Genomic DNA, 27,018 nt, shown 5'->3' on the forward strand with positions numbered 1-27,018 from the left:
CCACGTTCATCTCATGGCAGTTTATTAACTAAAGGAGACTAAATTAGAACGACAACTGAAAGAGAATCAAATAAGCCACTGACCATAATAAAATGAGGAACTCGAGTTATGAAGATGTAATCAGAAAGGCATAGTAATATTTATAATTATACAAAGCACTGGTTTTTTAAAAATCTTGTGTAATGAAGAAAATATAAAATTTCGTGTTGAACTTTGGATAAATGGGGAAAATGCTACTTAAAATTGCTAATTTACTGGTTACATAAATGTTTACAAAAGGATAGAGGTGTATTCTAGCGAGAATTTAAAAAAAAAATGGCTCGAGGTTACTAGATAATTATAACCCTGTAGCTAAAGAGCTACTGTGATTGAATATTTAAATGAGAATTATGAACGTTGGAAAACAACTCACCTTGAGTAGCGATGTAAGCATTTGGTTTGAGGATTCCCTAAAGAATGGAAACATCAGGTTAATGCATACAAAATTAATGTGTTGCTAAAGAGTGTTAACAAACATAACAATAATTATTGAGCTCAGAACAACAGAAAATAGACTTCGAACAGAGCTAAATCTAAAATTTTTTTCCTCGTGATTTCCATCACGTTTTTTTTTGCAAATTGGTTACATGGTATCCAGAATGTCGTTGTTCCTTCACTCGCACACAGTGGCTATTCGACATATCATTTTTTTTGTAAATCTACATAAGTACGCGTCGGATTCATCGTTAATTTCATCCCAGAGTGGCCAGAACTACAGCAACATGCAACAGAAGACCTGTACACAAAAAACCCCCCACTTTTTTTCTGCCATGACGTTATCCCGACAAAGAACTTTGACATATATTCAATCATGACATATATTTAATGTATACTTACATTTTCGAACGTAAACAATCACCAACAATTTATCTATATAATTTGAAGTTCTCCGATATCTAAAATCTAAAATTTAGAAATTTTAGTTTTTAGAAACGCCATCTAATTTTACCCATCTAAAATCTTTCAAGTCCTTTAGGAGTGTTTGACTGTAAACCCTTGATTATAGTTAAACATTTTTACCCTCTGAGTTCCATGAGTTTCTGACGTATGTATTTAAGGGCAGTGGAGTGACAGAGCAAATTCCCCGAAGAATGCTATTTGTACCTTCAAAAAGTCGATAGCCAATGAAACGTACATTGCTCTTATTGTGAATATAATCACATTTATATTCCCATTATACTTATGGGAAGAGTCAGTTGGCTCTTGTTGGCACTAAATCTCATTAAACTTAGAAGCAATAAATGCTATCAAAATATATTACTATCTGTTAGATGTATTGGTTTTAAATTTTTAGTACCAAGATAGAAGGCGGCTCAGTTTGGTCAATTATATATTTACGTATACACTCCGAGACTGCCAAACGGCAACGGCCGTATTGACAACTTCTTTGTGACGGGCCCACATATCGCATTCGTTTAACTAATGCTGGTGTTCCTCCAGCAAGTGGGAGTTCTTTCTCCCACTCTTTTCTTCTTGTATATTAACGACCTTTTTCCATTGATTGGAAATCCTATCCATAATTTTGTTGATAATATCCACCACCAATTTCATAAATGCTGATGCCTAAGTAATTCTCTAATGGGTCGAAGAAGACTTAGTTAACTTCAATCCTTCTAAAATCAGTCCTGTCTTATTTCTTGCAAGGAATAAAGAGATTACTGCTCATCGCACTCGATTATTTCTAAACAAAGCCACAAATCTTTATTAGGGATTACCTGACTTCTCATGTTTCTCTCCCTCTTGGCATACGCACATCAGAAGTATTGCTTCCTCTGCATAAACACACCTGGTTTTATTTTTGCTTTCAGCTTTACTTTTCTTCTAAATAGCTATTGATTCTGTACACATCTCAAATCCGCCTTACCATGGAACATTGTCCCACATGTGGGGTGTGACTCCTAGAACCTCTCTCTCTCTCAGGTTCTAGACTCTGTTCAAAGTTTTTAATTTTTTTTTAATTAAAGCGGTCCCAGCCAACCAATGGCAACCCCGCTGTCAGTTACACATAATTTAGCAGTACTCTGATAAACTCCCTCTCCTGTTTGCCCATATACAGGGAGGGAAAAACTGCCATAACCAAAAAATATTGATATCTATTCAAAAGATGCCCTTGAGGTTAATTAATGACCCATTTCTTATAAAGTTCCTTCTATCCAAACTCTGGATACTTCCACGTGCATCAACCAGCCAACATCCATTCACTGTTTAGCTCCAAACTCATAGATCTAGCTTCTTTCTCTTCCTCATTTATCTCTTCAACTTTAGTTCTTTGGAACAACCGTTCTTTGCATTTTTTTCCCAAAATTTACAATTTACAGAAATTGAAGTGTAATTAAACGAGTATTTTCTTCTGTCTCAATATTTAACCGGTTTTAGAACCAATGGAGCGAAGTACCATAGTATTATGGTCCTATTACCGTGCATGTATCTTTCGTTCTCCTAATATTTTTTGCGTTTGGAGGTTTTCAAAAACAATTCAGTATTTCATTAGACAAAAACGACATTTATACAGTTAGCACCGAATGTGGTAGCTATATATTATAAATGTAAATTTAGTATAGTCATAAAATATAAGAATTTACAATACAATAATATCCTTGAGTTGTTTTTCGGAAGATTAAAATCACTAACGATTATAAGAAACGATTTAGTGGCAACGATAATAAAGATTTCACGGATAGTATGATAGACATTTTCAACTGTTGATATAGTTATATGGAGAAGGGTACAGCAATAACAGTAACAAGCCATTTTAAACATGAGGTACTCGTAATTAGCACTTCCCCTGCCTCAGCGATCTATACGAACCACGTTATAGTGAGAATTAGCGAAAATGCGGGCAGTCACCGGGTATCAGCTATGTCGGGCATAGTCTGCGCGGGTAGGCCAGTGGTATCGTCACCGTTCTCCCCACACCTAGTTGAAAAGGCCCGGGTTCGAATCCCGTCGATGACGCGATTCGAACCCGGGCTTTTTTGGGCTTTAATGGGCTTTTTTCACTCAGTGGCTGAGTTAGTCGGTCTCAGGCGTAGTAGCAAGGCCCCCCCCCCTTGGAAAACCTCGGTCTTTTCGTTCAGCAAAACAGGCAAATCGACCAGAGAACATACTCAGACAGTACACATGTGTAGATGAAAATAACTTTGCGAGTGACCATAATGTAATAGTTATGTTTTGCATAGCTGATACTAAATCATATTTGCTTTCCAGTTTGTTATTTTGCTTGCCATGGCCACAACAACTATAGCAAACAAAATAACCAACGAGAAAATGCAGGTGGCCTGGAATATATGCCCGTTGCAGCAAGGAAATGACAGATTGAAACCACTGACTGCAACTTCCTGCACACAACCAACACGGTAGTGTCGCAACACCCCTAGCAAGATGCAGACGTACATTATTTTAATAAAGAAATATATTAATATTTATTAAATTATTAATGCATTTAATAAATTTATTAATTTTATTAAATTTATCAAAAATAAATTTAATAAATTTATTTTTGAGAAAGTCGTTTTGTTATCAGTTTACTAAACATACAAATCATGAATTATTACTATTTGCTTATAATATTAATCATAGCAGAAACGTGAAATACGTGTTATATTTTCAATTTATTAAAACACAGGAAGAAATAAGTAAAATGTATTACAAAAGTGTTGACAACACACCCAGTGATTTGATTTTGCTATATGTTTAATTTATTATATCAGAAAGCGTGCAATGTGTGTCGAGTTTCAATTTTTATTAAAATCCAGAAGAAAATGAGTAAAGTGCATTACAAAAAGTTGAGCGAATGTAATATCTATTAATCACAGAAAATAAAAAATAAATTAATTTGAGAAATGAAAATCGAAAGCGCCTTAAATGCGTATTGTGTAACTCCCCGACTTACACAAGAGTTGCGTTCCGCGGAACGTTACGTAAGTCTGAATTTCCTCCATGCTTGTGCAGCACTCGCAACTGTGCTCGCTGAATTGATTGAATAAAAAAAAGAAATGTTCAATGAACATGTAAATAGAAATTTATTGTATTTATTCAATTTTTATCTCATGCGCAGGAAAAATTACAAAAGCGTGCAATTTAAAAAATTTCAAAATTATAAAATCACAAAAAAAATAGAGGAGATAGGCATACGTCAGTACGTTTTACCTCTCGAGCATCGTTGCCGGAATCGACGTCTTCAGCTGATAAGTACGCCGCTGCGGAGATTGAGGGCTGTGGAGATTTAGAAGGAGTCGGCCGCTCAACCTTACGAAAGAACATATTAATGGATGACTGGACGGTGTCTTTTTTCTTTTCATCGTAGATTTCTTTGTAGCAAGCAAGCATATCTTGCTTGCTACAAAGCAAGCAAGATATCTTGCTTGTTCACCCCTCTGTTAACTTTTAAGAATCGTTCGCTGTCAGGATCTATCTTCTCAAACCTCGCCATTGACAATGCAATTTTACGAAATGCCATTGCCATCTCTCTGGTGATGAAGCGTCTCGGCTTCTCATTTGGTTCATCTTGAGCTTCGTCAACATTTTCTTCTTTCACTATCGCTGCCTGCAAGTCAATAAGTTCTTCATTAGATAATTCATTCTCTTCTTCCCCTATTAACTCCTCCACGTCTTTGGCATCAACCTCCAACTGAAATAGCTCTGCAACCAATGATTCGTCTTTTTCAAATCCTTCGAACACTTTTACGTACCGTGAGCATATTTTCTTCCATGCGCCATTTAAACAACTTTTAGTAATTTCCGCCCAGGCTTTATTAATGTTTAAGATGGCGTGGTAAATATTGTAAGATTTCCAAAAGTCTCTTAACATAAAATTTTTCTCACCGTCTACTGCAGACAATGCCTGAGTAAATGGTGTGCGTAAATAGCATGCTTTTAAATTCGAAATAACACTCTGATCTATAGGTTGGAAGAGTGAAGTCGTGTTTAGCGGTATAAATATGGCTCTCACGTTCGAATTGAAATCATCTAGATGCGTAGGATGTCCAGCAGCATTATCTAATAGAAGCAAAATATTGAAAGGAGCGTCGTTGGCTTTAAAATATTTTCAACCTCGGGAATGAAGTAGCATTAAAACCAATATTCAAAGAGAGATATTGTTATCCATGCTCTCTGTTTCGATTGGAAATGCACGGGTAGAGTGGCTTTATTGATGCTCGTGCATTTAAGGGCAAATCCTCGTGCATTTAAGGGCAAATGCACGAGGATTTCCAGAATGGTGCACAAGCAGTGGTTTTAATCTGTAATCTCCCGCTTCATTAGTCCCAAGCAAGAGCGTGGCCCTATCTTTTAATGCCTTGAAACCTGTCATTGTCTTTTCCTCTTTGGCAGTGTATGTTCGATCCGGCATTTTTTTCCAATACAGAGCAGTCTCGTCAGTGTTAATAATTTGCTGCGTTCAATAGCCGCCTTCATCAACAATTTTTTCCAACACATCACAAAATTTCTGTGCAGTTGCAGAATCGGCATTGGCGACTTCACCGCATACTTTAATGTTTTGGAAACTAATGCGAAGCTATTAAACCACCTGTTGCTTGCCACGAACTTGGCTTGGAGTTCCCCGTACTTATCCTTAATATCTTTATAAATACTTGTTGCTTTTGCTTGAATGGTCATTAGACTCAGGGGCACTCACTTCTGAATCTGATTTTCCATCCATGTTATTAACAGCTGTTCCTTCTTCGATATAGCACTTGAACGCTGTTTTGTGATCACTGTTGATCTTAAGTGCGTTGATCCTTTGACATGTTCTTTTATACGCGCACTGTCCTTTAAAATAGTATTCACTGTTGAAGCAGCGAGACCTAATTCCCTTGCAATAGATGACAAACTTTGTCTTTGCTTCGTACTTCTTAATCATTTTCATCTTCATTTCTAAGTCAATTTTGTTTCGTTTCCTGGCACTACCACCACTTGCACTTTCCCTTCACCATTGTAATACGTAAATAGAAATGAAGAGAAGTTTCTGAAAATTGCTTTTTTATATGATTGAAGATTTCAGAATGGGAACATATTTCACCATAATAACGTAAAAATCCACAGAATTCCACTTATCTGGTTATCGCAAATGCAATAAGATCGAGTTTACTACCCGTTTATAACAGATTTGCGCTAGGAGAAAATCCCAATAAACCGGGAACTGCAAATTGTTTTTATTGTTTTTTGGTCGTGACCTCCAGAAACGTTTAGAAAAATATCACAAAGGCATTCAAAATTTATTCTTATAATGTGAACATATGATAACGATGAACGTGTAGTGCAATGTCCATTATAAATATGACTTTTTAGAGAGATAAATAGCTTAGTAATATAGCGAAATTTTCAACTTCCAAGAATACAAAAAAAAAATAATATGTTATTGGGTTCACAATACGATATTTTCACGATACCTCCATTTATTCCTACGGGATGCAAAATACGTTCCCACGATTTTTTAAGCTTTCACCAGCTGGCAAAAACTTACGTAAAGTCGACTTTACGTAAGTCGGGGAGTTCCTGTATTACGAACTTCCGTATTGTTACAGAAAGTGAAGAGAACTGCAAGTCTACTGCGAAAGTGCACATCTTTGGATTGAATGAAATGGCTGTTGAATTCTATTTTGATGGATATAGGACCAGCTTTAGAATTATGAATTTAAGTGACATAAAAAAAGCTGAATCATGAACAATAACAGCTGATGCATAAAGCTGATGCTTATCTGGGTTATAAATCAGGTATGTTACTTATAGTGGCATACTGCCTTAGGATTTTTTTGTTCGGAAAAACTACCAGTTCTTGCTTAGTTGTTCGCAAGACAGCACATCATCGTTAATAATATAAATCTCAAAATGATGTTTTAATTATGGACTCTCGAGAAGCAGTTGATTCTTTTAGAAAAGACTGTGCACTTATGCCACTCATAAAATGAAATAAATTGTAATTTTGATTTTAAATTCTTATTTCGTGTAAGGATTTTTTAATTAGAAAAAAAAGAGTTTAATGTTTATTGCTCTTTCGAAATTTATAATAGTCTTAAAATCTCATGTAAACTATGTGGATATTTCTACGCATCTTTTGTCGACCATTATAAATTTTAATGTTTTGCTCAATGTCAAAATAACCTTATAAGAATAATTTGTCACATCGTGTTAGACTAGTTCTCGAGGATCCACTTGGCTGTCATAAACTGTGATTTAGGTATGATAAATCCGGAAGCTGATAGCAGTTCAAATCTGAGCCGAAAGCCAAATATTTCAATAAGAGATTTTCATCGATATTGCTGACTATTTGAAACCATCGAAGGAAAGAGGCTTCTCCTCGTGAGATGTGCCGTTTCCCTCAGTTAACGGTGTTCTGGATTCATAACGTAAGTCGTATCTTAGTTGGAATGTCTACTGCAATATATTTTTTATACTTTATTTCCCGGTAGCTCCAGCAGTCACACACACACACACACACACACACACACACACACACACACACACACACACACACACACACACACACACACACACACTTCTAGTCGACTATGAAAGGTGAACGAATCCATATCGTTGTCAGAGTGATCCATGGAGATTGAAAATACATTACTGTTAAGCGCTTCCTAATAACAGCACGATTGTTCTGAACATAAACGAAACCCATATCAATAAATTCGACTTCAATGGCTGAAAACTTTTATTTAAATCAAACAACTGCGATTCCATTTGGTATTTGTATCTATTTTAAGATTGCTCATATTTCTCCACTGAGGATGCTGTGGCAACAATGCAATTCATGTTACCAAATTAACATGAATTAATTAATTTATTGTTCTTACATCCCTGTTTAAACCTTTCAGGCTAAAGACAGTCGTTAGAAAGTTTGCTGTAAAAAACAAAAAAGATATCTTCAGCTAGTGTTGCGTGTAGTTTGTCTCAGTAGCCATATGGTCGTAATGCTTATTGATTTTGTAGTAACTCAAAGAATTTGTTGATGCTGAATATTATTATTATTGGGTTTTAGAAGCATCGGCAACTAAGGCCATATTGCTCCGTGTATATTCTCTGTAAATTGCGTGTGTTCTGAGGTCGATTTTCTGTTTTGCTGGACGAAAAACCCGAGTTTCTGGGATTAAAAACCATGCTACCCTCGCCTGAGGCCGATTAACTCAGCCACGTTTTGAAAAAGGTGGATTGTCCATAAAAATTCTCCCGTCATCGACGGGATTCGAACGAGGTCTTTTCCCCACATCGGGTGGAAAAACCCGATGTGGGGAAGACGCCGATCCTACCAACTGTGCTACCCACGAGGGCTTTGTTGATGCTGAAAATGGATTCCGAATTTTGTAACGAAAATGGCCGGTTATACTACCCTGTCACCAAGAACTTTGATGCTACGTTAATAACGGGTATTTTCTGCAAATCAACAAGTAGGCTTTCAAAACAGACTGTTTTCCGCCTCTTGCTGAAATCATCAGGAAGACAGTTTCAACAATTGGCTCTTTTTACAGTTTACGTTGCCATAAAGTTCAGTGTCCTGCTAGAACAGGTGAGGGCCAGGTTCCGTAAATGATGTAGTCCTTGCCAATAATTACTGGCACGAACGCGTACGAGTAGGCATGCCAAAATCGTTAAGCGTACCAATTCACTTCGCATTCGTTGTACGTGTGACTTCCCTTCCGGAACCGTAAGCAATCGTTATCACCTGCCTTCCAGGATGGTGAATACACACGGATACAAAGAAAATCATTCCTTTAGTTATTAATCTTATTTTTTGAACTGTATGCACAAATGATTAATCTGTATATACATCATGAAATATTTTGAAACAGTGCACTGTTCTGAAGCATTGCATGCTGCCTTTAATTAATGATATATACGGTAACCTATTAATAATTTTAATTGATTAATGATATACACGGTACAATTTTAACATTAATTAATGTAGAAATTAATGCCAGAGAGGGCGATTTCTTAGGTTACTGTGGAGAGTAAAATTAACAAAACAGCCATTTTTCGTTTTTCTTGGAACCAGAACCGCCATTCCTCTTTGTCCCACGATAGGAGGGAGTACACCTTGGGAGCCTTATCAATCATTTCGGTCCTGGAGAGACTCTTCAATCTCATGGAGTAGATTTTTCACAGCGAGGTTTGTGCTCTGTGTTTGTTAACAGGAGAGATTATTTTTACAGGGATGGGATAGACCTAAATACAAGGGGTGCAAGAATATTTCCTGGCGCTATCAAGACAGTGCTAAGTGGGTCGGATAATTGCTAACTTGTGGGGGATGCATAGATTAACTAGAGTCGCAGGCAGCAGTGATTTTTGCAATGTTCCTATTGGGACATGCAGCAGCCCAGTAAACAAGGTACCGGGGATTTCAAACCCTACTGTGGTTCATCATGGAACAAATAAGCATGCACTGGTCAACAAGGTTTTGCTAACACGGGTGAAAGTAAGCATTTTTTGTTAATTTTTATGTGCTGATTACGAATACGACAGTAAAAAAGTTTCTATCACGTCACATTTTTTGTGAAAAATGCAAAAACAGTTAAAAAAAAAAAAAAAAACGTAAAATAGCTTCAAAATGAAAATTGTCCAATATCACACTCTGTACCTTTCCCGGTCGAATTTATTGTAACAAAAGAGACATAAATGTGTTGTTTAATGGTATACTAATACTTCTTTTTAGTTTTATGGTCCCGAGGAGTGGCTGCTGTAAGTGATATTGCTCTTATTATGCGGTAGCATGTTTGAACTCTACTATATTTCTGGCAGCCAGGCGCCTCTGTGAAAGGCAACTCATTTACAAGCTGTCTTTAGCCCTTAAATTTACATTTTTAGGGTTAGAGTCGATTTGTAAGATCTAGTGGTAGGTTGTGGTGTTATAAAGTTCCGTTTTGGTCTTGTTAAAATTCGTGAAATGGAGCGAAAACGCAGTGCGTGCGTTAATTCGCCAAACAGTTTTCGCTATGTTTGTGGGCAATTTACAGTGAAGGCGCAACGACTATCAATCGCAGACAAGCTGAAACAAGCTTATTATTTTTATTTTGGCTGTCACGTGAGTGATAAATATAAAAGGTGGGCACCGCACGTGTGCTATATAACGTGCTATGTAAATCTGACTGAATGAATAAAGGGGAACAATTCTAAAATGCCTTTTGCTGTTCCGATGATCTGGCGAGAACCAACAAGTCACCTCGAAGATTGTTATTTCTGCTTCACAAATACTAAAGGGTTTTCAAGTAAAAATAGAGTTAAAATAAAATACCCAAACCCTCCATCTGCAATAAGTTAAAAATAAAATACCCCAACCTTCCGTCTGCAATAATAAAATAAAATACCACAACCTGCAATAAGACCAGTGCCACACACACTGGAGCTCCCCATTCCTGTTCCTCCATCTAGTTGTGAAGAAATCACTATTCCAGAAGAAGAGCAAGAGTCACTAGAGCCCATACCTGCCCCTTCAACGTCTGACTATCCTAGTTACAATCCTGAAAATGACAAACCCTTACATTTAATTGAACAAAATGAACTTAATGATTTGGTCAGGGATTTAAATCTTTCAAAGCAACAGGCTGAGCTATTAGGATGCAACAGTGGAATTTGTTGGTAAAAACCACGAGGATTTCTGTGTTCAGAAACCGAAATTAAAAGTTTGCGGGTTATTATCAAATGGAAGGTTCTCTTTGTGTCTGCAAAGATGTAAACGGATTGATGGATGAGCTAGAGTTTGAAAACAATCCTGAAGAATGGAGACTATTCATCGATTCTTCTAAACTCAGTTTAAAAGAAGTTTTGCTACACAATGGTAATATCAAACCGTCAGTCCCAGTGGCTCTTTCAGTGGCTATGAAAGAAACCTATGATAGCATGTCATTGCTATTAAACGCCTTAAACTATAAGGGATATTGTTGGAAAATCTGTGGTGATTTAAAAGTAATCGCTTTGTTGCTTGGACTACAGGGTGATTTTACTAAGTATTGTTGTTTCCTGTGTTTATTGGACAGTTGAGCAGTAGAACATATTGTGAAGGAATGTCCCATCAAAGAAGAATACGTTCCTGGGAAAATAAATATCAAATTCAAGCCTTTGGTGAAACCTGAAATGGTGCTTCTCCTGCCTTTGCACATTAAGTTGGGTCTCATGAAAAAAATTGTAAAAACTCTAGACAAAAATAATGAAGGTTTCGAGTACTTAAAAAACCAGTTTCCAAAAATTAGTGATGCAAAGTTGAAGGATAGTATATTCGTAGGCCCACAAATTAGACGCTTTTAAAGGATGAAATCCTTGAAACTAAACTTAACGCCACTGCATTTAGCTGCGTGGAAATTCTTCAAAGTTTTTGTTAGCGGGTTTTTAGGGAATAAAAAAGTAGAGAACTATAAAGAGTTGATAGAAGAATTGTTGCATAACTGTCTAATGTTAGGATGCCGAATGTCGCTGAAGATGATACACTTCCTACATTGCACCTGGACTTCTTTCCGGGCAACTTGGGATCTGTCAGTGACGAGCAGGGGGAACGATTCCACCACGATATCCACACTATGGAACAGTGGTATCAAGGACGATGGGATCCAGCAAAGATGAGTGACTATTGCTAGTTTCTGATAAGGGAGGACCATTCTGCTCATAAGAGGAAAAAATAACTGCAAGTAGTACGATTTCCTATTTTTGCCTCCACGTTTATGGGTTAATTGCTTACTTAAATCCAAATAGGTGTTCATAAAGTTTAAATATTTTATTTTTTATCCATTTGTAATGTTTACTGGTCGTCATTTATATTTCAAGCAATTAATTTACAAGGAAAGTAGTCAAGTATATTTAGATAAGTAAAATTCACAATTTTTGGAAAGAAAAAAGAAGCACGAAGCCATAACATGAAAACGTGACAGAGACATGGACATGGCACATTCTTATCGGTATGACATGGGCATGGCCAGTGCACATTCTGTCAGTTTGGTGTGACGAAGGCACTGGGACTTTTCATTCCGTGGCTGAGCTACTCGGTCTCAGGCGAGGACAGCGTGGTTCTCTTTCCCGAAAACTAGGGTTTTGTCCAACAAGACAGCTAAACGAACCAGAGGATACGCACAATTTACAGACATAATATACGAGCACACGGGTAGGTGAGGTAATTCTCGGTAGTTCTCGTACTCTGCTGAGTGGTGAAATGAGAGGTTTCGATTCTTTCCAGATTCGCAAACTCATATTTCAATTCCTTACACATTAGTTCTTTTTAATGTTGCTGCTCCTGAACCACCTGCAAATTTCCAATACCTTTTGAACTCTTCCCCCATTATTATATTTTTGACCGTTTGGCTAGTTTGGCTTCCATTTCCGTGTTTCTGAAAACATTTTCTGCGTTCGTAACTATCCTGAATATACCTGAGAGACTTCGCCCTTTGATTTTCTATTGGATTTCATCACCTTCACAGGAGCTCCAATAATGCGACGTCTGTCGAATTCTGTAAGGTCTAAAGCTATGTCCAATGATTATTCTTTCATATACGTTATATTACGAGTGTCAGGGTGGAAGTGTGTTGACGCCAGAAGCATTCGCATTAACGGAGTGCGCGCTTACAATCATCCATTATTTGTTCGTAAATCGTGGTAAGAATATGCCATCCTACAGCTTTCATACAGATGAATGAAATGAAAAATTATTTCATTGCTCCACTCCACTCCATTTTAATTATTTAACTGCCGTATAAAAACTTTATTAGTAACTGTTGAGCACGTTTCGATTCAAAGTGCAGTGTTCTGAAAACGGTTGTCCCCACAAGTGCATATCATGTTACTTTTTTTTTTAACGAGGCCTGTTGTTAAACAAAGCTCTTAAGAAGGCCTCTTGTTAAAAAACCGATAACCATGCGTGTAGACAGCGCCGCACACCAAACAGAGACAAATAATTAACACAATACAATGATATTTAAATATTTACATTAAAATTTATATTTATTTATATTTCAAAATTTACAGTTTTTATATTTACAATTTAAATTTTAAAATTGACAGTTACATGTATATTTTAAAATTTACATTAAAATTTAAAATTATGTTTCCATTTGAACATTCGTCGTACGGTTTCTGTATGCCAATGCTCAAATGTAAACCTGGTTTTACGCTTTGCCCATGTTAATATTTGTGATCAATATTTATACGTTCAAACAGTCACGTGTCACAAGCGCTTTATCTCCCTCATGTGTATGTGTGTGTCAGTGCATGTTAGCATCAAAATAACTAAGGCTATGAGGCGACAGAATATTGTGTCTGTAAGTTCCGTGATTCTGTGGTCGATTTGCCAGTTTGCTGAGTAAATATCCTGAATTTCCGGGAGGAAAAACTGTCATCCGAGACTGAATAAATCGACGACATTGAGAAAAAGCCCACAAGAATTCTTCGCGTTACAGACAGCATTCGAACTCAGATCTTTTCTGCACAGTTTGAGGAGGACGGTGATTATATTAATTGTGCTATTCGCGAGGGAACATTCCACGACGATTTATTACTCTATTTCTGGGAGGGATTCGTAAAAATTGCCGGATAGTGGAAAAGGCATCTTTTTTTAGTGGCAGTAACAATAAATAGACCTGAGATGGTCTTGAGAAGTGAAGAACTGAAGAACTGAAATAGTCTTGGGCAGGACACATAGCTCGAGGATATGATGCCAGATGGACTAAGAAAATAACAGAATGGTACCCAAGAGGAGCTAAAAGAAAACCTGGAAGACAACAATGGAGATGGACAGATGAAATTCATGAGTTCGTGGGTAGTAAATGGATGGCTATTGCACAAAACAGAAGGAACTGGAAAGTTGCTGGAGAGGCTTTCATCCTGCATTGGATTGAAAATGGCTGATAATAATGAACAATAAATTTGTCTACATTCCTCTTGCCATATGGCAAGCTCTGAATGTAAGCAAACTTTTGTTCCTTTCAACTACAGAAGAACTTTTTTTAATAGTTCCTACTATCGCTGTGTCGATTTTGTACTTTCAATATTGAATAATTGAGTTTCCGTTTCATTTACATGTTGAAAATAATAATAAAAAATTAAATGTTTCTTTATTTGACAGAAATTTTAAGTGCCAAATCCACTTATCCCGTAAGTATTCAGCTGGTGTCGACTGAAAAAGTACGAAAGATCAGTTTTTATAAACTTGGATGAGACGAACTGAGTGATAATCAATGACAGCAAGAAAGGAGAGCTTGTTAAGCTGGTTTTTCTTCTGTGATAGAGTTGAAGATCACATTTAACCCAGTTACCACTCGTTAAGCTAAGGAAGGTTACGTCCTGTCCGATTGCTGCTAATCAATAATGCTCATTGCACTAATACTAATTCACTTTCCTATGGCTGCAAGCACATCTGCCATCTGTGACAGTTACAGAAATAGCAATTTTTCTCTATAGAACTTAATCTCTGAAGTTCATTCTTTTCCCAGCTTGTTAAAAATAAACCGATGCTGATGAGCAGATATTAGGACGACAAAATCTTGCCGACGTATTTCAATTTTTGTTCCTTTCAACTACAGAAGAACTTTTTTTAATAGTTCCTACTATCGCTGTGTCGATTTTGTACTTTCAATATTGAATAATTGAGTTTCCGTTTCATTTACATGTTGAAAATAATAATAAAAAAATTAAAATTATGCACATGGGATGTAATTTATTAAAAATTACATCCCATGTGCATACATTTTATACATAAGCGTATCTATTTATGCGACAGGATAGCCAAATGATAACTGGTTAACAGCTGAATGTTATGCAACCACACCCTACGATGGGCCCTGAATTTTTCCTGGTAGTATGTGTGTGGATTTGAAGGCGCAATACACAAACCTGTGAACAAGCACGCGACCACACGACAGCCGTCAGTAACTAAAATTGATATGTACTCACACTCGAAGCAAATCACTGAAACTAATCCAGAGCATTCTCTTCTATATTGACTACAAATACTTCAATTCAAAAGAGCTTCAAGTTAGTGATGGGCATGGCTCCTTACCTCTATTAAGTGCAACCAGAAAGTGCAACCAGAAAGCAGGTTGAAGCACCTGCCCCTGCCAGCTGCATCAAAGCTCCTCGATCAGTTAATTTCGGATCTGTCGAGTCTCAACATCCATTGCATCTATGTCCCCCCTCTAGCGGAGAAGCCACATTACAGAGAATCTTTTCCAGCCATGGGAGTGTTGAAGCTGTAATCAGTTCTAATTCGGCATTTCCCTCCGACCACAGGCCAACTGAAGCTTCTCTCATCCTGTTGAAAGAATGCTATAACCAACCAAACCAATTGAACTCGATTGAAAAGATAAGGAGTGCTGTATATGATCCAAAATACCTAAAAATTGAAACAGCAAAATAGATCTCTTTAGGCTCGATATAGAGGAAGCTGCGTTTTGGCTTCAGAAATGGTTGTCTTTCATTGCTAGAGTGGCCATGTCAAGAGTTTGCGTCATCTGCCCACACTCGAAGCCGTGGTGGTCCAGCATTCTTATGCACCAGTTTAAAGAAAAACAACGGCTACATGCCCAATTCAAGAGTCACCCACAGAAAGTTCATATTCAGCGTACTCAATAGTCAGATACAGTTTCCAGAAATCCAAGAAACAAGCTATAAACTCGTTCATGGAGAAGAGGATAGCGTGTGGCCAGCGATCCTAGTCGGCCAATCACATCCGGTCAGCAGAATCGTTAGACCTGGCCGAATGGTGCGGTCATGTAATCCGGTTCTTCAAAACAGACAGTGCAGCTGCGGACTCCCCACCTGGAACAGTGCACACTACGACATAACTAATCTCACTAAAGTGACAATTGGCGAAGAGGAACTAATCGAAGCCATCAACTCTCTGTCCAATAAGAAATCAATGGGAAGTGACTGTTCCCACCTTTTGCCTTAAAGTTGCCTCCTACTTCATCAGTGATGAGCTGACAAAGTTGTTTAACTGAATTTTACAACAGGGAGTCGTCCCAAACGCTTGGCTAAATTATAGAGTTATCCCAATTCCAAAGGTGCAGAATCCGACCTCTACTGCTGACTATAGGCCTATTTCAATCTCCTCTCCTTTTCTCAAATGCCTGGAGAAGTGCTTGTTTAAAGTGGTTGCCAATCAGATCCTTGCCCAGAGACCTCAGCATACACATTACGCGCTCTCACAAAGATCGCCGATAACATGCATACAGGCTCTGAATTTGAAAACCCTTCAAGCCTGGGAGCAAGGCTATGTTATGATGCATGCTGTTTTTCTTGATCTGAAAGCGGCCTTTGATTCAGTGCAAGTTAAGCCACTTATGTGCCTCCTGGAGAACTACTACGGTTTGACGGGTAATGTCTCGAAGCTCCTCAGAAATTTGCTGACCAAGAGGTGCCTTATCTTCCAGCAAGAGAATAACTGCATCACACAACAGGTGGAAGTCGGTATACCCCAAGGTGGATCGTTGTCGGCACTGCTTTTTTCAGCGATATTTATTCCACTAATGAATGAAATATCTGCGTTTATGGCCTACGCTGATGACATTGTATGTTACCTCTCAAGCCCGGCTAACACCTCACCAGATCAGGCAGAGGAATTATCGAATTCTGTCATCCTGAACAAACATCTCTCCTCTTTCTATGAGCACGCTACCTATTTTGGGCTTCAATTAAACCCTGAAAAATCCAAATATGTCATCTTCTCACCTTGAGTACAAGCAGACCTCAATCCCGCAGCCTCTCTGCAGCCCTCCATTGCGGGGCATGTTCTCGTCGCCACTCATTCAGTAAAATTCCTAGGAGTGGTAATGGACGAAAACCTAACGTATAAGGAACAAATCCAGCAACTGCGTTCAAGAGCATTACGGGCTTTCTGGGGTATGAAACTTGATCTCTGTAGAGCGCACAACAAGGAAACAGTCAGAAAATTTCTCCTCTACTACTTTAGTTCTATGATCAGTTATGGTATTGAAGTTTGGTCGGCTGCTCCTATGGCCAGTCTGAAGACGCTCTGGGGTCTGGAATTCTGGGTCCTGAAGTGGGCCAACAATTGGGCTCACCTACCCCATACAACATTCAAATCACAGCTCTGCATAAATCTGAGATACACCCCGGCCCAGCACCTGGCATATGCAAGGAAGCTCACAATGGCGCTTAGTCTGTGCTCCGCTGCTCTCGACTTCATTAATATCTGGGAAATCGTAGGATGGGAGATTCTTGGTAGAGCCCTCAGAAACCGTCCAATGCTCTGTTCTCACCTGCAGAAGCTCTTGACCTTCAAGCTGCACTTCCCAAACAGCATCATCGACGCGCTGAGCTCCGCAAACATTGATTTGGATGTGTGGTCCAGAGATTCTCTTCTACAGAGAAGAAAAGCGCAAATCCATAGTCAAGTGCATTCAGCATTCCTGCAGTTATCAGCGGAACTAGTCATAACTCCCAGTGAAAGTGTTCAGACTATCTCAATGTGATGCATCTTTATATAATGACTATAAAATCTATGTACTATAATGCAATATAAGCTCTGTATAATCAATCTTTTATAATAACTATAAAATCTATTTATTGCAATATTAGCTATGTATATTGCACTGTCTATGTATTCTATGTATTTGCTGTGTACCCACAGAGTTTTTTATGTATTGAATGTAATGTGTCCACTTAATTGTAAGATTCCACTGGTTGCCTGTAGCGGGAATCGTGTCCTACATTTCTATGAATAAAGAATTTTATTATTATTATTATTATTACTATAGAATGATTAATAATATCATGAAATCGTAAACAACAAAAGTTAAAAAAAAAAAGAAAGAAATGACAGTGGAGGGATTCTAACTGATGTTATTATCTTACATAGCAGGTGTTGATTATGTTTACTCTGTAAAGGAAATATGGAAGCGAGTTTGTTATAAGAAATTGGCAATCTGGAAAGTTTACTTTTTAAGAAATCAAAGAATGCACGATACCTGAAAATGTAACTCTTGACATTACATGAACTGTTTTAGTCTGATGAGGAACATTAATGAGGAACATCAACACTTCCCAATCTCTTCCATCATTCAGTATGACTGATGACTTTTGAAGTTATGATGGACGTCATGGCGAGATCCAATCTTCCTTACATTTCGAGGGTACAGCTCTAAAACGATGTTCGCAGGCCGGCCACTATAGTTATTACACCGGATCGAACCTATTGGTAACTCTCTAGGAGGCTTCCGGATCAGCTAGTGTATAATCTTGCTACCTCTACTCTGCCAGATAGTGACCGCAGGGAGTCCGAGTAGTGTGTATGCGGGAGGCATTGTCGAGGCCACGTTATGTCAAGGATCTGGGTATATGCGTGTGGTACTACACTGACAGTGTTGGAGAATGAAAAGGACCTGGTGGTAATTGTGCAGGCAGATATGAAGTTTTCTGAGCAGTACAGACGGTCTGCAAAAGTAGCTGATGGAATCTTGTCAATGATATACAGGAATTTTTCTAGAAGGCATAAGGAGGTGATTATCCTCTTGTATAAGCCAATGGTTAGGCCACACCTTGACTTCTGTATACAGGTCCGGAGGCCTCATTTTAAGAAGGATGTAGAGCTGTTGGAACGAGTACAGAGAAGGGCAACAAGATTACTGAAAGGAACAAAGGGTTGCTCTTACGAAGAAAGGCTTAAGTTTGCAAATTACAGTCTGGAGACTAAGCACCTGCGGGGTGATCTGTTTGAGGTGTATAAGGCCTTGAATGGATTGAGCAGCTAATGGGATTCTTCCTCTTGCTCAGAATAATCACCTGAGAGGGCATAAATTCAAATTGAGGAAAGACAGTTGTACGATAGATGTGCGGAAGTTTGCCTTTAGCCAGCAGGTGGTTGATTGCTGGAACAAACTTCCATCTGTCGTTGTAGAAGTTGAATCAAACAGATTCAAGGCAGAACCGGACAAACATTTGGAGCGAGTGAATGGGTGAAATGAGAAGGGGGTGTTTTTTTTTTTTTTTTTTGGCTGATGCTATATAAACTTTCTTTCTTGCATCATGCGCCCTTGCTAATGCTAATGCTAATATTCTTACGATGTGTACGCCATATCCAAAATTTCATTACGTCATACAGCATGTCCCCCCCCCCCCGACGTTTTCTTACTATTGAATACATACACCATGAATTGTTAAACTAATAGAATAAGCTTATCTGCGAAAAGATCTAAACCTCCCAAACACTCCCTAGTTCATTTCACAAATATATGTGGTTTCAATTCTAATCTCAGCGATGTCAATTTCCACCTGCAGTCTGCCAAACCCCATGTACTTTTTCTGAGAGAATCTCATTTATCGGTTGATTCAACTAGTGGTCATCTCAATTGCTCAAATTATTCTCTGTATGATTCCTTTCGCCTCAAAGGTGGTATTTTCCGATATTCCCTGTCAGAGACTGGTAATTTGGAATCTCATCTTTTCGATCTTCTCTGGCTTAAAATCTCTCCACCTCATTTTGTGAAATTCATCTGTTTTTTCTACCGTTCTCCCAACTACACTAATCACTCGGGGCTCTTTGACTTCCTCTCTTTGCAACTTGACTTTGTACAGTCCAACTTTCTTAACAGTGAGGTAATTTTCCTTGGTAATTTTTATGTTCACAACTCCAACTGGCTGGCGTTTTCTAGTAACATAGACCCAGCTGGTCGAGAGGTTGCAATTTCTAAGGACCTTGCACAGAATGTTCATTTACCTACAAGGATACCAGACGATCCTAACCATACAGCCAAAACGCTTTATCTTTTTCTCACAAACAACCCTTCTAAGTACACGGTCGAAGTGAGCGGTCTTTTGGCACCTCAGATCACAACTTGGCGATTGTCTCTTCTCCAATGGAGCCTTTATCTCATGGCTATTCCCAACCTCGTGTTGTTTGGCATTACAAGAATGCAAAATGGGATGACCTGCAAGATTTCGTTTCTTCTTTTCCTTGGTTCGATTACTGTTTCAAAACTTCTGATGTCAACGTTTGCTCAGATCGTGTCAGTGAAATTATTCTTGTAGGAGTTAGTTAGTTATTTGGTTTTTAGGAGCATTAGCAACTAAGGCCATATTGCTCCGTAATATGCGTTGGTCATTCCCTGACCTTTCTGCATCATCCGTATTTGGTGGTGACGGGCTCGAACCCTGGTTTAATCAAGAAACGTGTGCTACGCACTGCTTCTTGATTAGACCGCGCTCCTGCCCACCTGGCTACGGAGGCGCAACTCTTGTAGGAATGGAATCCTTTATCCCACACTCGCTTTAAAATCTCATCCTTTATCTAAACCTTGGTTTTCCAATAAATGTGTTAAGGCTATTCAAGAGAAGAATGTTGCATATCGTAATTGGCTTGTTTCCAATTCTTCAGTTTCATTTTATGCCTACACCAAAGCACGCAACAATTGTAAAGTAGTTATTAAGCAGTCCAAACTAGATTTTGAACAGGCTAAGAGTAGGAAACTTGCTTCTAGCCCTAATGGTATCCGAGCATTCTGGTCTTTTACCAAAGCTATTAGCGGCAACTTTTGTCCATCTCTGCTCCCACCTCTGTCAAAACCAGATGGTTCTGTTGTCACTTCGGCCAAGAATAAAACTGACCTGCTAGCATCCCATTAATAATTATTAATACATGAAGGTGGAAGGTGATTTACCAAGATTATAATCTTGGTAAAACACCTTCCACCATTCCAAACACGCTCCATTCAATGCCTCCTGTGGTCTTCCGTTAAAAGGATGTCAGAACGATTTTGACGAATCTTGATGCTAAGAAAATTCCAGGTTCTGATGGTATTTCTCCTCTTGTTCTCACAACCTATGCTCCTGAACTTACTCCTGTTCTTTGCTGCCTTTTTTCACTTTTTTATTCAAAAGGTTTTTTTCCTTCTGCTTGGAAAAAAGGGTGACAAATCCCTCCCATTCAATTATCGTCCCATTGCAATTAATTCTACCCTTTCTAAAGTAATGGAGAAATTAACTAACCGCCAACTCTTAAACTACCTAGAAACCTTCCATCTGATCAACGATCGCCGGCATGGGTTCCATCAGTATCGATCCACTGGTGATATTCTGGCTTATGTTAACCATTTATGGACAAATTAAATGGAAAAGTTCGATGAAACACAAGCAGTTGCTCTTGACATCTCAAAGGCTTTCGATCGTATTTGGCATAAAGGTCTTCTAAACAAGCTTCCATCTTATGGTTTGCCAACAACTGTTTCTTGTAATTGGTTATTCAGTTTTCTCTTTGACCACTCACTGAGGGTAATGGTAGATGGCTCTCTGTCTTCTAACTTCTCCACTAATGCTGGTGTCCCCCAAGGTTCAGTTCTTTCCCCCCACTCTTTTCCTCTTGTATATTAATGACCTTCTTCCATTGACTGGAAATCCTATCAATAGTTTTGCCGATGATAGCAAATTGCATTGCACTTTCCATTTTGAGCAATCTTGCCCTGCTCAATCAGCTTTAACTTCTCCAATATCTGCTACCAATTCCTTAAATGCCGATCTACAGGTAATTTCTCCAGTGGGGCAAAGACAACTTAGTTCATTTCAATACTTCTAAAACTCAGTCTTGTCTTATATCTCCCAAAAAAGATTCTTCTGCCCCTATGCTTATCTTTGGTGACACACCGATTTCTAGGCAAGTTGATATATATCTTTTGGGGATTACCCTGACTTCTAATCTCTCTTGGCACAAGCACATTACAAATATTGCTTCCTCTGCATCTAAAAAACTTGGTTTTCTCTTTCGCTCTCTGCATTACTTTTCTTCCAAACAGCTGTTCACTCTGAACAAAACGCAAATCCGTCCTACCATGGAATATTGTTCTCACATCTGGGGCGGTGCCCCCAAAACCTCTCTCAGGCTTCTAGATTCCATTCAGAAGAGGGCAGTTAGGTTAATTAATGACTCCTCTCTAACAGAGTCTCTCCACTCGCTGTCTCATAGACGTACTGTTTCTGCTCCATGCCTTTTCTACAGATACTTCCATGGGCACTGTTCTTCTGAATTGGCTTCTATAATTCCCGCTTTCTCTTTCAGAACGGTCGGAACACGTGCCTCCAACATCCATTTACTTTCCAACTTCAAACTCACAGACCCAACTTTTCATCTTCTTCGTTTATTCATTCAACTGCCATTTTCTGAACAACCTTCCTTCATACGTATATCAGTCTCCAGAAGTTCAAGTCTAATGTCAACAAATATCTTCTCTCGTCTTCTCAACCTCCAACCCAAGCAAGGTACTAAGTACTGTAGGTTCTAATTATCTGTCGTGTTTGGGGTTCACATAAAAAAAAAAACATTCTTCGGTTTTAAAAAGTGAGAAACAATGTGAAAACAATGTGAGAAAAAATATATGTTTAATAAATTTCATGTATTCTACTTTTAAGCACGTGTCTTTAATTCAAAATAAAAGATTTGTCCTCTGCGTATAAAGTCTACTTTAAAATTTCATATGATTTTTTTAGCTTTTCAAAGGTCGACTTATACGCCGTAATATACAACAGATCAGTGGCAATTTAAAATATTGGTAATCAGGTGATAGGTCAAGGGCTGAAATCTTAAGGTCACCTTCCAATAATATTTTTACCATAAAAGAGAAGATACAATGTATCACTGTTCTATCCTGAGAAATAACATTCAATTGCCTTAGCCAAAAGTTGTTTGCTTTTAACTAAAAAAAAAAGATCCTACAAGTTTTGGGAAAAAAATGGAAAACAATAATTATAAGAATAAATGTACATTATTTAATGTTCACTGTATTTTTTAATATAAATCAGAAAAACAGAGCTCTGTAAACAATCTAACCCTAAAATAACGCAAAAAGTTTCGGCCATACGGTTGAAAACTTGATTCTCTTACCTCTATTGCAAAATAGATTTATCTTTTTATGATAGCAGTCTGATACATAAATAAAATCAAGCGATCTTTTTTACACAATAAGAATTAATATATTTTTCGGAAGCCTGAAATGTTAATTCATACTTTCGAAAAAAAAAAAAAAAAAGAAGAGAAATGTTCTTTCTTTCTTTTGTTACTGAATGTCATATAAAGCTTCTTCCTACGACACTTTTGCTTTTACGAATAGTTTTATTTCTAAAAATTAATCGAAAACCTTTAAATAATGTGCCTCTCAACAAAAATCTGTTGGGAAAACAAAGTGAAATAGCACTGAATGATTATAGAAATGCATTAGCAGAAAGACTAGCTTGAGCTTCAGAGATCAAGGTTACAATAGTTTCGCATTATCTCTTCCTCCAAGTGACGTATCTGAGCATGGTTAATGTTTTCAAAGGCGTAAAAGTGGGTCAATAAGTTAGAATTTCAGCACAACAAAAGCACTTTGTGCGCATATTGGAAACTAAGGTATAAAGCCATTAGTCGTGCAACATCCCGTGGGAAGTTATAAATGTTGCATACCCTACCACAGTAGTAAAGTTGATGCTTTGGTTGCGTTTGGCTACTTACTTTATTAGAAAAACTCCTTGCCCTTAAAAGCATCCGAAAAATCAGGAGATATACGCTTAATTCAGAGATTTAGTATTTAGTTAAATTAATGGAAAGAAGCAGACTACTTTCATTGCCATAAATATAAATAAATAAATAAATTTAAAGAAAATTTAAAGAAAACTGCAATTATCAGTGCACGGGCATATTAAACTCTAAATAAATCATCTAAAATCTGCACAGATCATCTCATTCAATCCAGCATTTCACAACTGAGTCTCTACCGTGGAAGAACCAGCATTCCTCATGTTCAAGCTACGCTGACTTCGGAGTGGTCACTGATGCCAAATATCATTTATGAACCACATCATGATAACTGGAAACTCCAAACTCCAAATAGCTCCATGATAACTCCAAAATAGCAACTCATGATAACTCCAAAATAGTAACTGCTTCATATTAGGGATTTTCCTCCCCTCCATCCTACCAAGGTTACAAATTACCACAATTTACACCGCACACGGTACCGAAATTTGGACCTCAGCAACCCCCTCTTACTTGAAGAGAATCTACGCCAAGAGTACTGGCTATCGACATGGGCCAAAGCAAACTCGATCCCAACACCAATGATTCGTGATTGAAATATAGTTTAGCATTGGCCACTGATATGATAGTTACCTTACCAATCAGATGGACATTTTCGTTCATTAATGAAAGGAAAATGGTATTCATGGAAAAAATATCCAATATCTCAGACTCGTGTTCTTGGAGGATCCTACAACCGCCACTCAATTCCTCTTCGAGAATAGTCACTCACGCCAGTAGACTAGACCTCTTCGACAGAATTTTTCAGAACAAGATTCTCGAAATAGTCTATAAAATAGACGACTACCTGCAAAAGTTTATGAAAGATAAAAATTAGAGGAACCACATAAACGTACTTCGCTCCGTGGGATGCTCTTTCCTTGATCATTAAAATGCTTGCCTCACCAACCTTAGGAATGCCTGAGCGCTTCTAACTGAAGTCATAAAGTGTTCCAGGATCCATAATAATGTGGGTACCAACGCCCTGTTTACCTGAAATCCGCTACTAGATGTTATGTTTTCTTCTGATGCCACTTATGACATGCCTTGTGTTGATTTCCTGATGATCTCCTTGCAAGGGGCTGTGTAAACAGTTGGGCTGGAGTGCATGGTTTACTTTTAATAATGTATAAAAGATCAGTGCAATTTTATATTTTCACATTTTAATGACCCGTTATTGTAATTGCCGTTTATGCCATCTACATTGTACCGTTTCCACTGAAATTTGTGACCAAACTATTATCAATTACGAAGCATCATTCCACTTTCCAGAATAAAAAAAAATAATAATGAACGATTAGGTTGCTTGGGCCTATTAGCTTGATGACAACTCATGCTCTCAATGCGGTATCTGTAAACTGCATATGTTGTAAAGGTCTATTTTTTACGTTTGCAGGATGAAAATTCAGCGACCTACGTCTGAGATCAATTAAACTTACTAACGTGAGAAATCGCCGAAAAGAAACTCATCCTTCATCAACGGTATTCGAAGAAAGATCATTCCACTCGGCAGGCAAAGTAGCGCCAGCTAGGCCAGTAAGATCCTCTTTAAGGATACATTTCACTTGATATCAATTGCCACTCAATCTACAAAGTGTTTCAACTTAGCAGAAATGTACCCTTAAAATTTCCAATCATTTTGCATATGCTCAGTAAAAAATGTGTCAGCTGAAAGAATTGCGCAGACTTGTTGGTTTAGAGTAGAAAGTGTGGAAAGGATTCAAAATATGCATTCCTAATAAACGGGATCGACTGCTATTCCTATTCCTATCGCCATCTCTGCCTTTCACTTAACATATGCGTTGGGAGGAAATGGTTCAGTGATATGTTTTCTTTATAAAATAATTCATGTTGACTTCCATGGAGTAAAAAACCTATGAGTTTTCATGTGGAATGAGAGGCTGAGAACTGCACCAGGTTTTTTTTCTTTTGTTCTGTCATTATCAGAGCAAATTATAGCAAGTATGAATGCCACAAAGGAGGGTTAACAAATCGGAATTTATTGGTGACAGACCATTCAAGAATACCCCTCGAAGATATATTTTCTTATAACTAAGATATTAAGCTTCAATAGAATACTATTCAAAGCGCAGAGTTCAAGAATGATTCACCTTCTCGCACAAGCCTGTCCACGATTCTTTGTGTGGCGTATTTGAGAGCAGGTGACTATACTTTTTAACTTGTGGAAGGTTACAAATCATAGCAACCATAGCATCATACAAAGCATAGCATCACACACCGTACCAAATTTTCACTATAGTCGAAATAGAACAAGCGTTCTCTAACAGTGGAATATTTTCAAAGTGAATATCCACTCCTTTGTAGGATATTTGACAAACAAAAATTGCTGGTTGTCGCAGGGTGAGTGTAGTGGTACCAAAACAAAGCTTGCTTTAACTGCGCATTTTAGAAATGCTTTAGCAAGAGCAAAAGTTTCTGTTGTACGTTGATTTCCTGCAAAGAGTAAAGGTTAAATACACCACCTCGCTGAGAAGCCAGAAGATGATGAATAATCTTTACTTTGGAGAACCAGCGGCTCGATGGCATCGGATTAATCAACTAGTTTAAACAAAGCAGCTCTCATATTCTTTCAGAATTACTTAACAGGCTTTGTTCTGTACGTGGATGTCTGCGGTCTGTTATATGAAACAAAAGGAATTGGCGGTTACTTTCACCGTCAAACACTTTTCAGTTAAGTATCATTAACATTACAAAAAGGACGGGAGAACGAGGATAGAAGCGTAACACACTGAATCAACAGAAGTGATGGATGTGAATAAGTTGTACGGTGGCCTTCTTAATGCGTCATTCTTTTCCTATCGACTAATTCCAGGAACCCAATTTACGATTAGGTTACAGTCATTACTAATCGCTTATCTGCCTACCTACTGCTTATGCATTACGACTACTTTCGGTGATTTATTCGGTGCAGTTATCGAAACAGAGGAAACATTAGCTACAACAGTCAGTTTGGATCTCTAGTTTTAGCAAGATTATCACGTGGACATGAAAACCTCTTTGAACAACGACAGAAACTTCTCCAGACAAGCAATTCTTTTCTGAAGATCTGCTTCTTAGAAAAAACCTTCTACGAAAAACTGCTGATGCGTACACGCAATTCGGCAATAACGCTATCAGTTATTGCATGCCGCTATCAAAGATCTTATCGTATTCCAGTTTGCCTTAGTTTGCGATATATTGCACAACATTTCGTTTTTTATAATTAAACTTGAAGTTGCATCGTTTCCGTCGGAATCTGAATACAGAAACCTACAAAGATGAATTATTAATTTGCTTCCATTCATCGTGCCATAATATTTGAAATGAATCTTTTGAACCAAATGTCTAAGCTAATTGACCTTACACCATATCCGACAATTACAGGCATTCACCGAAACTAGCCCTTCGCAGAATCCTTTGAGGCATTTCAAGCCAACTAGAGCCGTGGGAGCAAATGTGTTTGGCTTCTTTAAATCATCCAGATGCTTGGCTCTTGCGCCATCTAT

General features: G+C 38.0%; 1 protein-coding gene across 2 annotated transcripts in view; it reads right to left on the minus strand.

The window, feature by feature from the left end:
- Positions 1 to 27,018, minus strand: part of LOC150087098 (receptor-type tyrosine-protein phosphatase kappa-like) — a 453,299-nt gene that overhangs the window by 106,221 nt on the left and 320,060 nt on the right. For both annotated transcript variants that reach the window (XM_090372951.1, XM_090372952.1), the window contains exon 4: positions 413 to 449. In XM_090372951.1, coding sequence (XP_090229077.1) covers positions 413 to 449 — 37 coding nt within the window. The remainder of the gene's footprint in view (positions 1 to 412; positions 450 to 27,018) is intronic.

Source organism: Mastigoproctus giganteus, chromosome 4 (assembly GCF_048544385.1).
Source record: "Mastigoproctus giganteus isolate SK-2022 chromosome 4, ASM4854438v1, whole genome shotgun sequence".
Classification (NCBI taxonomy): Eukaryota; Metazoa; Arthropoda; class Arachnida; order Uropygi; family Thelyphonidae; genus Mastigoproctus; species Mastigoproctus giganteus.